The following is a 17244-nucleotide window of genomic DNA, read 5'->3' on the forward strand; positions in this document are numbered from 1 at the left end:
ACACAGAGAAATAATCTCCATGCTAGACAATAATTCTGACAATTTTACACAAATAGTTTTTCACCGGCTGTTGTAAAATTGCAAAATATAAAGATGGTGTACTTTTTCGTAATAAAAAAAAAGGTTGCGGCCCTATCTATGGGTAGAGAGAGGGTAGCCTCTATCGAATTGTGTATTTTAGAGCCTAAAAATGAGTAGTATGGGGCTTTGCTGTTTGCATGTGTTCAAAAGCAAGGAGCTCTGTTTTTTTTCCTAAAAAAAGTTTCCTTTCTTCTGGACCTTGCTACTAGACCTTTTGCAAACTTCTGTAGGCTTATCTACTAATAACAGATACATATTTGAATTTTGTGTCTTTTCATAGTTTGTCCTCCATGTTTAACTCGCCAATGAAAATGCATTTTTATGTACTCAGTAAAGCATACTACCTTGCTTATATTGATTTTGAAAACGTTTACTTGGAGTCCTGCATTTAGGGCTTTTTCCCAGAATGTCAGCAGTCAGCGGTCTTGATGTCATTGGTACTGGTTTTTAAGTCTGCTTTAGCTGTTTCCAGTCTTATGTAATTATTATCCATAAATAAAATGCACATATGTAGAGTAGCTATCACAGCATAGGGAAAGGGGTCAGCCTGTTTTTTGTTGACTGTCCTGCACTGAGTGACCACATTAATGCCATAGAGATTTGCCCTTATTCTTGCCAAAAAGGTACACTTCAGTGTCTGGCCTGGTGGGCCAGTACTTTAGTTTTTATTAACCTTTTTTTTGTTTTTATTCTTTATCTTTTTTTTTTGCTTTTATTAAGTCATCCATGTGTGTTAAAACCTTGTGTTCAGATTATAGTAATTCAAAGCCAAAAGTACATTTTGTTTGAGCCAATAACTATCTTATTTGCGGTAGTGTGCTTTAAAACAAAAAGGTTTTCTGTATCTATTTTAAGCACACCTACATGCCAGGAACCATTCGGACGTTCCTATTCTAATTCTATTCAGTTATTGTTTTTATAAAAAAAAAAGAAAAAAACATTTTTTCGAAGCGTCTACATTTAGACAGTGAAGGTTCTTTTTTTTATTTTTTATTTTTGTGGCATTGGTTTGTAAAATTTGCATTGCACCAACTTTCCAAAGCCAGTCTAATTGGTTTGGTCATTGCTTAGGTTAGCAGCAAGGCGTGGTTCTTGTGTACAATGCTGGTGTTTCTGGCAAACCCCATGATTAATCGGACACAGGCTGCCAACTGTTTTGAAAAAGTGTTTTAAAAAGCTTTAAGAAAGTAAAGAACAGGCAGACTGGCAATACCGGCTAGTAAGTTTAGAAGGTATGCAGTGGGACACAGGCGTTGAAAGGCAGAAGGTGTACATAGGGAAGGTAAAAGCCTCTGTGAAAGGTAGGTTATGCTTCCACCGTCCATCACAAGTGAGACCTCACGTTGTATCCAGATCTGCAGGCCGCATCTCAAGTACTGTCTAGCTCTGGAGATCACATCTATGTACTGTGTCGGTCTGTGGATGCCCTGTCTGGAGGATTAAGTTGGTTATATATGGCGTGGTATATCCAGCTCTAGAAACCTCTTCTGTGGTATTGTGGCCAGTTCTGGAGGCCTCACCAGTAGTGTTGTTTTTAACTCGGGAGTTCCCATCTGGAGTGTTGTGTTCAGTTAGTTACATCTGGAGCATTGTCTTCAACTCAGGAAGCTACATCTGGAGCACTGCAGTTCTAAAGTCTCATTGCAGTACTGTTTATAGCTCTGGAGGCAGCCTCTGGAGTGTTGGATTCAGTTCTGATGGGTAGATCGATTCATATCCTGGAGCATTTTGTTCAGGAGGTCCCATTTCCACAGTTATTAGGAAAAATCAGAGAAGGTGCATTGTTTTTATCATAAGGGTGGTGTGGAGGGATACAATAACTTGCACATTACACGTGACGTCTGTAGCAGACAACGATTACATTTCCTCAGGGATATAAATGCTGCCAGCAGTTCTGCATGTTCCCTTGCTGTATCCATCTAGAACAGAGGTCTTCAAACCGTGGGATGGGCCGTTGGGTGTGGAGCTTTAATTATCTCTGGGGAGGAAGGGGCGCCAGACTGTGGCCAAGAGGAGCATTTATTATACCCTTGGGGTCCGAGAAAAACACCAAGCTGAACTCAACGCTGTGTTTTTAGTGACAGTAAAGAAAATGGCAGTGTGCCAGCCTGGAATGGGCCATCAGTAATGTCAGTGGTTAGCCAAAGTGGGAGAGGTTGGGGAAGAATGAATAAGCCACAAAGTCCCTTCCCCCTATTTCTGATAAAGTATCACACCGTGGATACTTTAACAAATTAGGGAACCCTGTTTGCTGATAGAAGGCTGGCAATCGTGTATTTGTAGTTTGAAATTGTATTACTGAACAGAACTGCAGTACTTGGCTTATTAAGTATATTCTCAGCTTCCAGTTCTATAGAATAATTATGAGAAAATATGTTTGCCACATCGGGGGGGGGGGGTGTTGGTGTTGGGGAAAACCCACGGGTAGCAGAACTATTTTGAAGCCCATTGGTCTGGAACCAGGAGTCTGTGGCTATGATTAGAATAACTTTGGAAGAGGTCTTCAAAATGAAGCTTAATGGGCCTGGTGGTGAGGCGTGGGCGCAAGGATCTGACCAAGAGTAGTGTCATGCTGATAAAAGTGCTTTGTTTTAAGTGGAAAACATGAGTGAAAGAAGCCACTCTGTAATGGGCCATCATTAACACCTTTTGTCATTTTTAGGTAGAGGGACCGTTGCACTGCGAAGCAGTGAGGGCGGAGTCCCGAAGATTTTATGTTTTGGAGTTAGGGGGCTTGGAACCCGCCTCTCTCCTCCATTCTCCTCCATTGGCCATTGGCTGGCTTCCTAAACGGAGGCCAGCCATTGGAGGAGAAGGGAGTCACTCCAATAAAGCCCCGTCTCTTTCGGATTCGGGGGTGTTTTTTTTTTTTTGCGTTCTTTCGACTGTGACGTCATCCGCCAAAACACGCCCCCAGAATCCGAAATTTTCGGATGTTTGCGGCCGCCATTGTTGCCCGCCCGCCGCCGAGTCTTCCAGCGAGTGCTTGTTTTAATAAGTGTTTCCAGGAAGGGGGCACCAGCACTCCTACATTTATCTGCAGCCCGGGGCTGCAATCGTCCTTCCAAGAGGGATTCCCCGGCGTGACTAATAACGAGCTGCCTGTCGAAAGGGGCTCTTTTTATAGATATCATTATTTCGCCTGAGGCTTTCTTCAGCACACCACGGCAAAGAAATTCTTAAGGAGGGTTTCTGTGAGGAAATGTCATCCTTCGCACACAGCCCCACCCCCAGTAGAAAGTAACATCTTAAATTGCTCAAATTTCAGGGGAAGAACAATACGGCAAAATGGGCTCCTCAAAATCAAATGCCCCATAGAACTATCAACAGTAACTGCCTTTTCTCTCTATTGCTTCTCTCTTTCTTTCTTTCCTTCTTCTTTCTTTCCTCTTCACCCCTCCTACCGTTTGCGCGCATTGTTACGCAACCCCGCTCTCCAATCTGTCTTTCTTACTCTCTCTCTCACCTCTGTATGTCAGTTTTTCTCACTCAGTTCCCTCTGGCTCTCTCACATCCTCTCTCTCACACTCTCTATTCTCTCGCTGTCAATTCCCTTGTCACCTCTATCTATCGGTGCCTGCACCCATTCTCTGTCTAGTGCTCTCTCTTGCACACACTTGCAGACTCCGTGACTTTCCACGTATGAACAGATTTCTGTTTCTAAATGCCTCTCCCACTCTGACTGTCGAAATTCCGCTGTCTCTGCAATTCGGTAGCCCCCTCAAGAAACCCGGGGCTGATCCCATCTCTAGCACAGCAAAAAAAGGCCACTTCTTTCCCCACTGTGTGTGTGGTGGGGGGGCTCTATGTGTGTGTATGGGGGGGTTCTGTGTGTGTGTGGGGGGGCTCTGTGTGTGTGGCTGTGTGGCTCTGTGTGGATAGCTTTTTTTTTGTAGGTGGCTCTATGTGTGGGTGGCACTGTCTGCGTGAGGGTGGCTCTATGTGAATGACTCTGTGTGGGTAGCTCTGTATGTGTGTGTGGGTGGCTTTGTGTGTGTGTCTCTGTGTGGGTGTAATTGCAATAGGTCATGCATTTGCGTGCGATTTAAGCTATTGGCATTGTAAATGACAATACCATTTATTTAACGATTAAGCTATTGGCAATGTAAATGACAATGCCATTTATGTATGATTTAAAAAAAAAAAAAAGTCACGAGCAATGCCAATAGCTCTACCTTTAATAATGCCGAGACCATTGCATTGTAAATGCTTGTTTATATTGACTGGGAGTAGGTGTCAAAAGAGAAGGGGCTCCAAATATTCCTTAAACCTCCCATTCCCACCATTACTGATAATCACACTGTGAATGCTTTTACACTTTAGTAAGGCCTGGCTGATCAGACTAGTATTTGTAGCAATCGTGTATTTGAATGCATTTTTAAAAAGGGTAACAGCACTTCACTGCAATGTTTACATTTGTGTAGACATATTTAAACATTGCACATTTAATAGAACTATTGTAATAAATTCTGGGGAAGGGGCACGATTTTTAACTGGGTGGTCTGGCTTTACAATGTTTGAAGACCACTGACCTAGAACAATGTTCTCTTCAAAAGAATATTCAGTGCTTCTCAAGCCTCTTGAGGGAGCCGCTGTATCACATTCCTTATAGGTTTTTTATCTTGCCACAGTAAAGACAGTAGAAGGCGTAGGGTCATCGTAGTTACAACAGATGGTCACACTTGATCCGCACAAATTGTACCTTGCTTTTGGAGCTGGCGACAGTTGGCTGCTAGGAGATAATGCCCTTTGGGGGATGGGGTGTTGTTGAATCACTTTCCTATTTGCCTGGGCCCGTACCTACCTTACTTAGCAGATGGAGGTGGCGGGGGCATCATAATTTCCGCATACAGGGATTTGGTATGTGCCATCCGTGCACGGACGGAGGGGGCGTCCGGGGGTTTATGTTACACTCTTAGGTAGTCTTTAAAGAATAAGTAGCATCTGCTACCAGGTGGGTGTGGGGTGAGGATAGGCGTATAAAGGATGGTGAGTGCATCCATCCTTGACGCCCTGAACCCGAGCATACTGTGGGCTCTTGTATCAGGAGTCATAGCGAACACTGGTGCTCCAGTTGCAGCGGCACAGGGGCCAGTTGAACCATGATAATCAGGGCTGGCCTTGGGCGTAGGCGAGCTGAGCCCATGCCTGGAGCGCCAGTATTCCAAGGGGCGCTGCAGAGAGCTGCCTGACTTAATGTCATGCAAACAGCAACTTGTCCATCCCACCTGGTCTCAAAAGTGGTCCCGTTAAAAACTTTGTAAGCAGCCCTTAATGTACCTCAGCTTAATTGTTCGCACCACATCAATCCCCTGCCCTCGGCCTATCTTCCTACCACTTCCTGCTGTCACACCCCAATGCTCCCCTTGACCTCACCCACAACAAACGTCACATTTTATTTCTGCCCAAGGCGCTGTCCCACTCAATCCGTTTTCGGGCCAGCCCTGATGATGATTGATGTGATTTACTACCCCAAAAGCAGTCAAAGGGGTCATTTCCTTGCTTTGCACCAGGGCCTCCTTGCTATGCTAGTGGTTATATCTTGCTAGTCACCGGCGACATCGGTTATGCATATGAACGTGCAGAGGGGATTCCTTCCGGGTGGGGAGTCAGTTGCGCCAGCGCAGTCCAAGTTTTTGAAGAATTGTCTGCAATGATATTAATCACTTCTTATTCTGGACTATACCGGCTCTGGCACAGCCTGCTTAGAGTTCCTACGGTGGCAAGGCCACCCCTGTCAGAATTTACTTAGTCTGCTGGTCAGTTCTAGTGCATATAGACAAGCACTAAACCCTTTGAGAGGGGGCTGTGCCTAGTTTGTCTCCCCATATATTGATGATGTCACACTACTCTAAAGCATGGCCTTGTTTCTGCTCCTTCACAGCTTCCTTTGCTTGCCTATGCACGCTTGACGGGTAGTAGGCACTAATCCCGGTTTAAGCTCAAGGTGTTTGTCCAGGGCTTCCAATGTCTAGTGCATACTTGAATTTATACAACGCAGAAGGTGCAGATTGTGTTACTGAAGTCTGAGAATATCCTTTTCTAGTTACAAGTGGTTCTTCTAAAGTGCATCCTCACTAATGCTGTGGACACTTAATGCTTTGGTGCAGAGCTTCTCTAAGATAGTAGGTATTCCCAGGGGTGTGGGAGGTGTGTGGGTGCAGTTAGGTCTTTCGGTCAATGAGTTTCCTTCTGAGGGCATCACTGATGTCATGTGTGGTACCTCTGGTAAGGTATGGGCAGGGTTACTGGACCAATGCGATTCTGTGGCTGTAGCTTCTTCCCACATTATGGATTTGCCACACAGTGCTCCTAATTTGCAGATTTTAAAAACAAAAAATTGTTTTCAGCTCAAACGGATCAAAAGTAACTAAAAACGTGGCAACATTGGTTCGCGTGCACTGGAAGGGCCTTTGCAGTAGTCACATAGTCCTCTTTCAGTTGCTTATTTCTGTTTTTGATTGCTAAAGTGGAAGTAATAAGGTGAAATCTTTGCCCGGACGGTATTACCATGTGTAAAAATGACAAAATAATGAAGTAATGCTATGAAAACGTTTGCCATTTCTTGCAGCACCATTTAGTCAACACTGCTGCATAATTTGGTGCTCCCCTGAGATATCTTTGCAGGGGTCATGGGTGTGGGTGCAGAGCCAAGATGGCAGAGACCCCACTCCTTCACTTTTAGCTTCCTCCTTCCAACTTTAATATTACTTTACGTGTTTCAGTGGCACCGTTTGGTTCCTTGGTTATGCGTTTCTGTACTTTGTGGCGGAGTAGGCTTCCTAGGGTATCGGTGGTGAGTGGCAGCAGTTGCATTTTAGGGTTCTGCTGTCACAGTGGGCATAGTCAGGTAGTGGGGTTGTAGTCTCCTGTACAGTATGTGGCCATTTTTTCAAACTTCCTTCTTTCTCTTTTTCTCTCTTCCCCTCTGCCGCTGCCTTGGACTGTAGCATTTTGGAAAGTCGGACATCGGGTAGAGATTCAGCAAAAATTCTAACCAGAGGCGCGGCAATGCTACCTGCCACAAAAGGCAGGTAAGTGTCATCTTCAAATATTCCCAGGGGCCCTATTTTGTTTCGTTATCAGCCAACAGAACAAAATGGCAGCAGTGTGACGTGTTAGTTAAGGGGGGAAAAATAATTCCTGCCGGGGTGTCCACATTGGGCATAAACGATCACAAACATTTGAGCATGTTCTGGCTCTCCCTCAGCTCGGACTGTTCTGTGTAAAGTGCTTCAATGAAAGCATGCTACAAATGGTAATTATAATTATTCCCAGTCTCTTATTGGGACACCTTACTCCTCAGCCTCACTGCAAGATCTCCTCTTGTGAACTGTGGCTCTAGTGCAGAAATTGTTGCACTTTATCATCTCTAATCTCCGTGCATAAGTGTAAAACCTATTTAAAATGTTTCCCATCCAAGTACTAACTAAACCTGACCCTGATTAACTTCTGCGATTGGGCGCATTCAGTGTGATATGACCAAACACAATTTTAAAATTTCTTGGGTCTTGCCTCACAGGTCTTGCGGTTCAAACCACTGTTCTTGTCACCTGTCTCTGGACTGTCTGTAGTTTCTCTTTACTCTTCTAGAGATGGAAATAGTTCTTCAGATGTGGCCTGCAGCACAACACATCCTTTTTCATATGTGACCTCCAGAATTGAGCATCGCATTCCAGAAGAGGACCCAAGAACTAGACACGATACTCACTATGTGACCTTGAGAATCTGGCACAAGACTCTAGATGTGGCCTGCAGATGTAGTCCTAGTAGTAGTAGTAGATGAGGGCCTGAGTGAGGGTATATCTGGTGTTGGTTAGGATCCATCTGAGGATCCTGCAGAGCATGCAAAATGTGTGGAAGCAGAAGGAGGTGACTGCGTTGTCTTGTCATGGTCAGTTGGCTGTCGAGGATGATGCCGAGGTTGCGTGCATGGTCGGTCGGTGTGGGTGTTGGTCCGAGTTCTACAGCCCACCAGTTGTGGTCATGCAGAGGTGTTCTTCCTGAAGATCAGTACTTCAGTTTTGTCTGAGTTGAGTTGGAGGCAGTTGTCTCTCATCCATTTGGCTACGTTGGTCATGTTGTAGCAGAAGTTGGTTTTGGCGTTGGAGGGGTCATCGGTGAGCGAGAGGATCAGTTTGGTATTGTCTGCATAGGAGATTACATTGAGTCTGTGGGATCTGATGACGTCTGCTGGGGGGGGTCATGTAGATGTTGAACAGGGTGGGGCTGAGTGATGATGCTCGTGGTACACCACATATGTCATCTTTTTTTTTTTTCTCTCAAAATTTTCTTTATTGAGTTTGCACAGGTAATCGCCATACATAGAAGCAACAATCAGTACACAACCACATAAGCAGCATAGTGTAAAACATGCGGTAAGTCGCACATGTTGTTTCCATCTACAACCCAGGTATAGTCCAGATTATGCAAAGAAAGTATAACACGACTTACTAGTAGGCTATGCAGATGCAAACCTCGCCTGAGGTATTAGCAACAAACTCTCTCTGAACAATAAGAAGAAAAAATAATAAGAAAAGAAAAACATAAAACAATCCGCGATTGCATCTCGGTTCATTAGTAGCAGATAGAATGTTCCATGTGCTCTCTCAGTGTTGAAATATAGACCTGTACCACTTCAGTGTCTCAAAAGGGGAGCCAATCCCGGTCTCTCCCTCACATACTCCATTGCTTCCCTTTCTGGATCAATCTGTGCTCCCATCAGCGTGTGCTAGCAGATATAAGCGCAGCGGCTCCCAGATGTCTCTTGGCCTGGACCTGGCGGGCAACTCCTCAGCATACACACCTAGGCTATCTCTGCAGTACACCATGTCAGCCAGCCAATCTTTCAGACCTGGACATCTGCCTTTCCCCCACGCCATCGCCACCCTTCTAGCCGCCATGAGCAGCGCCAACCTCACCAGTCTGCAACTCGCGCCTTTAATGTTTGGAACTCAGCATAGGAGGCACACCAGTGGCGTACAGGGGATATCAACACTCACCATTTCACTCACGCTACTCACTACTGCCTCCCAGAAGGCAGCCACCGGCCGGCAGTTCCACGCCAGATGTATAAAATCTGCGTCGTCTTGACTACATCTCTCACACCTTGCCGTGTCTCGTAGGCCATATTTGTACAGTCGTGCCGGCGTGTAGTACACTTGATGTATATTCTTGAAGTGGATAATTCTAAGATTACCATTCATACTTAGCGTGCCAGTCAACCCACAAACATGCCTCCAGTTGGCTTCCGAAATATCATCGTCAAGACAATCATTCCATTTTGTCCAGCTGTCATCCACACTTACTTCTGATTCAGCTTTAATCAGCGCATACAATTTGGACAATAGGTGTTTGTTATTAGACACGGTGAGACCCATCTGCAGCAACCTCAGAACTGGGGGCTCATCCGGGAAGGTGGTGTAGTGCTCCCTAGCCGCACCTCTCAGTCGATGGACCGCGAAGCGGAACATGAGTGTCTGATTCACGACATGTCCGAGGTCACCTTGATCTAGGAAGGTGCCGTCCGGGTAAATATCTTTAAGGTGAGTAATTCCTGCCTCTCTTAGCACTCTCATTGACGGGACCACATATGTCATCTTTGAGTGTGGAGGTGAAGGGAGGGTGTTGGATGCCCTTTGCGTCCTGTAAGGAAGGTGGCAATCCACTTGAGGGCATCTTGTTGTATGCCTCTGTTGTAGAGTCTGATGAGGGTGTTGTGGGAGACTGTGTTGACCGCCACAGAGAGGTCAAGGAGAAACACAGACACAGTTTTCCCCTGCATTTGAGGAGTGATTTTGATGTCATCTGTGGTGTCAATCAGCATGGTCTCAGTGCTGTGGTTGGCACGGAATCCTGATTGTGAGGCATCCAGTAGATGGTTTGATGAGCTGCTAGTTGATGACTTTCTCTAGTACTTCGGCCAGGTAGGGGAGCAGGGTGATTGGATAATAATTTTTGAGTTCACTGGGGTAGACGGAGGAGTAGTCAGACGTCTGCGTATTTCCATCTGTCCTAGAAGGTTGCTGTTGAGATGCAGGTGTTGAGGATGCTTTTGAGTTGCATGCTGGTTGGGTTTGTTGCAAGGTTGTAGAGTGGGTGGGGGCAGGGGATGGTGGGCACCCCGGAGTGGATGGAGGACATGATGTCGGAGGTGGTCAGGGTGGTGGGCGGGTACCAGGTGGTAATGACTTTGACTGACGTTCGCTGGTTGGTTAAGGTTGTTGGTGTAGAGGATGGTAGGTTGGAGGTTGAAATTGTAGGTGATCTTTCTGTGGAAGTAGTCTGAGGGTGTGTTGCAGAGATCTTGGGAGGGGTGGATGGTGCTCTCTATGGCTGCTGGGTTGGATAATTCTCTGATTTTTCTGAAGAGTTCCTTTGTGTGGTTGGCCACGGAGTCGATGCGGCTGGTGATGGTGGCTTTTTTGGCTTCCTTGATGTGCCAGTGATTGTTGCTGAGGGCTATTTTGTGAGCTGCTTTGTTGGCGGGGTTATTGGTGGCATGCCATCGGTTCTCCAGTTGGTGACAGTTAAAGTGTGTTGTAGGATTGTGATCTGACGATTTCTAAAAATTCACAGTTTCCCATCAATCAATCTTGTCCCCCCTTAGGTGTGTGGTAAGATTGTAATAATATATGAATAGTAAGATGTGTTCTTAATAAAGCAGCAAACTCGACAGGCAAGAGACCTTTAAAGTAGACCTTATTTCTGCCATTCAGGAGGACAACACAATCCAACTACTGAAGTCTTAAGTTTGGATCTTCTTATATTTTCTGTGTCAGAATTTTGCAAACAGTCTTCCTGAACCATTTTTTTTGCATCTGTCCAGGTTCCACAAAAATTGAAAGAAAGTGTAGTCAAGCCAATCCAATTTGGACCAATTGTTGGAGTCCAGTTACAGGCCTATATCTTTCCTCCCTTTGATGTTAAAGAAAAAGGGAAGAAGTGTCTTGCTAAGTGCATTTCAACACCACTTACAACAAATTAGTGTACTGGATGTGGCTCGAACTGAAGGAGACCAAAACTGCTCTGGTCTGTATATTGAAAAAGTTAAGGTGTAGTCTGGTTGGTGGACATCCACTTGGATCTCCCCACAGAGTTTGCTATACTCGATCATGCTATCATGATCAACATGTGGCAGAGATAGCCCTATGAGTGTCTGCCCTTGCTTGGTTCTCTTCATTTTTCACAAGTCGAAATTACTCTGTTGTAAAGTCACTCTGGTAAAATTCAGAGTACCCCGGGAGCCTCATTGGCCCCAATTTTGTTTAATATTTGTGTTCAACTTTTGTATCTTCTATTCGTTCCTTTTCCCTGGAGTGTTTGGCATATGCTGCTGATACTCCTCTTCTGTTTCACTTCAAGTGTTCTACTGAACAAATTCAGCAATTTCTTAATCCCTGTCTTGCTGCTATCGAAACGTGAATGAATAAAAATGTGTTAAAATCGAACGTAGTCAAAATGAAAAGGGGGGGCCCTCGGCCCCCCCGCACGCATGGCGGCGCGGCGACCGTCTCCCCACCTTTCCCCTCGTGTCATTCGACGGTGGGGGCGTGCCCTGGGGGCGCGACCCACCGCCGATTGGCCGGCGCCCCTCCTGACCCGGATTCAATGGAGTGGTTCCGGGTCGGGGGGGGCGGGCGATAGGAGGGGCCACCCGGCCCCTCGGGAATAAGAGGTAGGGAGCGCCCAGGAGACCCCCTTGTCCCTGGACGCTCCCTCGCTGAACGTTGTGCCCCGCGTTCGGGGCTTCTTTAGCTAGGAACAACATGTATTAGAGTTTTGTTAAGGTCAGGCTCTCAAACTTGTTGATAACAATTGTATAACTGAATGTCCTGCTGATTTTTGTATTCATTGTTGATTATGCAATTAAAACCTTTTTTAATTTCATACTTTAATAAATACGGCCGGGCGACTAGCGCCCGCCTTCCAAAAAGTAAAACACGTCTCGTGTCCACGTTCCTGGGTGTTGGGTGCCGGATTGGGGGGGAGGCGGCAGCTAGTCGCTGACCATGTGGGGTCTCCACCTAATCCGGTCAATGTGGTAAAAAACGTAGGCCTTAAAATTGACAAAAACTTACTCATGGCGAAACAAATTAATGCTGTGGTGACTTCATGTTCCTACCAAATTATACTCCTCTAGAAAAGGTTGAGTTGTCCTGTCAGAACTTTGGGCATTTCTAGTTGCCCCATCCATTCCCAGCATAGGTTATGTCAATGACGGATATCTCGGCCAGTCTGAAAAAAGTTGTTCAGGCATCAACCAAGCCAGAATATAGCTATAAAATTAGCTTTTGAGTATATTTGAGTACATTGTTAAATTTGGCGTAAATTGCACTGGTTTATAGTTAGCGAAGGGTACTTTAAAAAAAAAAAAAGCTTTATGGTCCATAAATCAATAAACTATTCTGGTGCCCCTGCTCTCATATCTTACGTTATCAAATATACTCCTGGGCATGCTTTGCAATTTGGCATGGAGGTCAGGGCCACTGTTCCCCTTTTTGTTTTTATTTTTTAAAATCCGCCTCGAAGGAAAGTTTTGTTGGTTTTTTTCTTTCCCAGTTCAAGCCTCTAAGCCTAAGGCTTGGAACCGGCAACCAACTGCCCTCCAACCAATTGTGGATTATGGAACCTTTTGTAAGAAAATAAAAATGTATCTTTTGACTAAATTTTAGGACAACTCTGTCTTACCTGTTAAGATCAGTTCTGAATAGTCTGTAAGACACTACTATTATTTCGTTTCTTTTCTTCTCTCCCTCTCCTAGAGCCAAAATGCCTACTGGGTATATGTTTGCGTTTAGTAAGTATTTCTTTCGTTTGAATGGCCCTCTTCCTCAAGGGCTGAGTGTTTAAAATATTGTGACTCTCCTGTAGAGGGACAGTCCAGTGGCCATGATCTCTTTTGCCCTGCAGACCCTAGCAGCATCCTGTTTTACCATTTAAGGAGTTGGTGAGGAATCTCTTCAAGATTGAATTCACCTCTTGCTAGCCAAAGCCAGTTTTTCCAAATTGACTTTCCAAGAGAGCCTCTAAAAAGTATTATGATTTTCAGGAACAGGCTTCTTTCTTAAACATAGATCCCACCCCGGTATTTAAAGAATGGCAGTGACATAAAGTCCTACCCCAATCCAAAACGTCCTCTCTGCTGATTCATAGAACCTCTTCATTTTTTACAATTATCACTTCATGCAGGCTGCAGGTTGATCCACTAGATCCTATTCTAGGGCAACCAATTCACTCCATGTCATTAAGGGCACTGTTTCCAGTCCTGGGCTTTGGTGTGGCAACGTAAGGTGTCCGTGTGTTTTAGTCTTGTTTTGCTTCCACTAACCCAATTACGCAAGCACACCTGCCTGCAATCATTTGCAGGTGAAAAGTCCAGGACTAGGTAATGACGTTGAGAGCATCAACACCCCCGTACCTCCCCATCTCTGTGTTGCGCTGTCTTGCTTCTGTGCTCCCATTCCCGTGTAGCTTTGTCTTGCTGGGTGATTCTCTAACCCCACCCCCTCATGTTTCTCTACCGCTGTTACTTCCTGCTCTACCGCTGTTACTTCCTGCTCTACCGCTGTTACTTCCTGCTCACCCATGTCCTCGGTTTTTCTTCCCTTCAAACCAGCACCCCCCCATTTTGCTTCAGTGCCCCTCCCTGGCGTTTTTTTCTTCTTTTTAGTTTCCTATCTAACGCTTATCAGTAACTAAAGCATCCGTGTCATTTTGTTGGCGCACACGCTTCCAAAATGCTGCGTCTGTCTAAGTTTTTTAAAGTTTTTTATTCAATATATTCTTTAGCCATGCTGCAGAGCTTCAGGGATTTGGCAAGACCTAATGGCTTTATCAATACTTGTTGAAATGGCTCCCTGGTGGAGGGAGGGCCACCAGCACCATACAGGCCTGCATCTTTCCCAGGTGCAGTTCGTCCCTCTTCGGCATTTGATCATTTCTATGGGTGCACCCTACTTCTTGAGCTCTAGTGGAACAGGAACCGGAGCAGGAATTTCCTGCCCTTAGGTTTGTGATGGTCCAAGATCCTCACAGTGCCAAAGCCTTGTCACTGGGCCTTGCTCGTTGGATTGTTTATATTTGTCACAATGGCTTTTTAAAAAAAAAAATAGAGCATTTCTTGCTGCTTGGGCTATTCTTGGCTGCCTGCGTAACCTTCAGTGTTCCAGCTGTCATTGTGTTTGGAGCTGGAGTAACATCCCCTTTGTCGGTCCCGAGCTTGTCATTATTTCCGCCCTAGGCTTGGGACGTCCTCCTGTAGCCCGACTCTTGTAGATATCCGGTAGTGTCACACACTTATCTGGTGCGAGGAGGACACATTTTCCATAACTGCTTTTTTGTCCAAATCTTGTACTGGTTTTCCTATTGGAAATCCTTCTCAGGCAACAAGGCATCTGCTGTAAGAGCAAACTCTAAGCAAGGGGGGAGAAAGCAGGCATGCCAACCAGAAGCGAAGTAATCGTGCATACAGAAGGCACAGCTACTTTATTTGCTTGGTTGAGATTTTGACTATCACCACGGATTTCTGTACTTACCAGCCACCCAGCAGGAAGTAGTAGTCTCTGCTATGTTGCAACCTGCTTAGCTTTTGCTAAAGTATTCCCAAAATGGCTGTCATTATGAGGATGTTGATAACGCATGTTTTTAAAATGATGTTATGAACAGCGGGTCGTGATTTTGCTCTTTTATCAAGATCACACCAGAGTAAGCGCAATTTGAGCTGCCCAAGGAAGGGGCACTTGGCTCCTAAATGCAGGAGCCGGTCTTAACCGCATGCGTGCTGCGTTCATTTTTGCGCTGTGCGGCTTTTTTCGATTTACCGCGTTACATGACGAGCTGAGCTCGTCATGAGCATGCGAGCGGCGCAACTCATGACGAGCTCAGCTCGTCATGAGCACGGAAGGGGTTAAAAAAAACAAAATATGGACAAGGAAAGTTGTTGCAGGACATGAGTGGGAGTAGCTAAGACAGTCTTCTAAAGATCAGTGGCTAGGCTGTGACTCTGACAAACGTGCCTTCTCTGATAACCTGTGCCTGGCCTGAATAAGCTTTGGAGCGCAGTTGGAGGATCCATGTAAAGGGTCTACTTTGTACTGTATTTTATTAAGTCTAAAGGACTACTCCTGTGTGGGATGCTGAAGTGCTTGACTAGGCAGGTAGCCCACTACACTGTGTGGGCATGTGGTTGAAAGAATGTTGTCTTTGCTTTCAGCCAATGTGAGGAAGTGTTTCCATGTCCTGCGTGAATGAGTACCCCGGGAGCCTCATTGGCCCCAATTTTTTTTTTAATTAAATCTTTTTATTAACTTCATAGAAAAGAAGACAGTGGTGTACATCACAGTTTCAGCATATTACGCATCATCGTACCACACAAGATCATGGCATAGCGCATAAAATCACAAATACAAGCCTTACACTGAGGAACATTACATCATATATGCAACCCTGCGAATGGTTTGTCAACTCTGGCTGTAACTGGGGGTTCGCAGATATGGCCCCTGTACTCATTTCAGTTGGACCAAATATCAACCCACTTCTGCGGGCAGCCCCTCGACACGTAGACTGTCATTTCGTGGAGCATGCACCAGTCCATGTCCATGTTCCACGCACCAATGTTTGGAGGCATACCAGCCCCCCAGAGTCTAGCTACATTACGCTTTGCAATAACAAATCCAAGTGTAGCCCATGTTCTACCCTGTGTAGATAAATCGGTGGGTTCCCATATATTCAACAGGCATCGTTTCGCCTCCACCCCCCATACCTCGCGCATGCACTGGTGTATGTGTTGCCAATAGACCTGTATAAGCGGGCATTCCCACAGTATGTGAAAAAACGTCCCGCCTCCCCGCAACCCCTCCAACAGAGCCCGTCAGAGCCACGGCCCATGTGCCGCAACCTTGTGCCTGAGATGTACACACGGTGTAATATTTTCAGTTGAATCAGACGGAGTCTAGATGATATGGCCACCTCCTTAGGGGATGCCAGCGCTCCAGTCCATTCCTCTTCATCAATTTCCAACCCATCCGCCTCCCATTTTCTCTTGAGAGTATGTAGCAGCTTCGGGAGTTATTAACAATCTTTTTATATGTAAGGGAGATGGCGTGGTCAGGAAGGTGACCGTCTAGCAGTCTGTCTTCCAGGGGGGAGGATGCTGGGGGAAGGGTCCCAGGGGTAATGATGGATTGAAGGGAGTGCCGAACCTGCAAGTAGCGGTAAAATTCAATAGGGGCAAGCTCATACGTCTGCTGAAGTTGCGCGAACGATACAACCCCTTTGGAGCCCCATAAGTCTCGGTTGTGCGAGATCCCAATCAAGTCCCAGTTGTGGAACCCCTTAGTGCGGTGTAGGTTGCCCAGACGCTCCGAAGCCCACAACAAAGTGGACATAGTGATGTATCTGCCCAGCCCAGTTTCTTTTGCACCACATGCCAGATTTGCACAGAGTGCTCGGTGGGCCCTGTGAGCGGGAACCTACCTGGCCTAGAGTATAGCGCTCTCTCATAGTTCCCTCCCGGTAGCAACCAACGGTCCATCCCGTACCCGGGTTCATTACCGTCACAGTATGTGCCTTGGTTGATGGCAGAGAGGTGTGCAGCCCAATAATATTTGCGGATATCAGGCAACGCAATACCCCCTTCGAACCAACCAAGCGTCAACTTCTGAAGGGAGATGCGAGGCGCTCCGGTCCACAGAAGCTCACGGAGTGAAGCTTCAAGTGTCGCAAAGTAGGACTGTGGTACCAGATCGGGATGGTTCTGTAACGCATATAAGAATCTAGGTAGTGCCATCATTTTAAACAGCGACGCCCTGCCTAACAGGGACAGTGGGAGTTTGCGCCATGCGGCCGAGTCCCTCCGAAATCGCTGCAAAGGGGGGAGGAGGTTCCTCTCATAACGAGTGCTCGCAATCTTAGAGACATACACCCCCAGGTACTTGAACCCATCCTCAGCTATTGTAATTGGGCAATCGCGGGGTACCGCCGGTGGGCCTCCCCAAAGGACATAGAGGACCGACTTGTTCCAATTTATACTGTATCCCGAGGTACGCCCAAAGCTCGTGAAAATGTCCATGGCCACAATGAGGGATTTACGAGGGCTAGTCAAATACAAAAGGATGTCGTCCGCGTATAACGAGATTCTGTCCTCCCAGCCGTCTGTCCAGC

General features: G+C 46.1%; 1 protein-coding gene across 2 annotated transcripts in view; it reads left to right on the top strand.

Moving 5' to 3' along the window:
- BLOC1S1 (biogenesis of lysosomal organelles complex 1 subunit 1) overlaps window positions 1–17244 on the top strand; it is a 167323-nt gene that overhangs the window by 26297 nt on the left and 123782 nt on the right. The window contains exon 3 of one of the 2 annotated variants that reach the window (XM_078689178.1): window positions 7032–7115. The exons of the other annotated variant lie outside the window; for it this stretch is intronic. Coding sequence (XP_078545304.1) covers window positions 7032–7115 — 84 coding nt within the window. The remainder of the gene's footprint in view (window positions 1–7031; window positions 7116–17244) is intronic. 2 annotated transcript variants of the gene reach the window in all.

The sequence above is a fragment of the Lissotriton helveticus genome, chromosome 1_1 (genome assembly GCF_964261635.1).
Source record: "Lissotriton helveticus chromosome 1_1, aLisHel1.1, whole genome shotgun sequence".
In the NCBI taxonomy this organism is placed as follows: domain Eukaryota; kingdom Metazoa; phylum Chordata; class Amphibia; order Caudata; family Salamandridae; genus Lissotriton; species Lissotriton helveticus.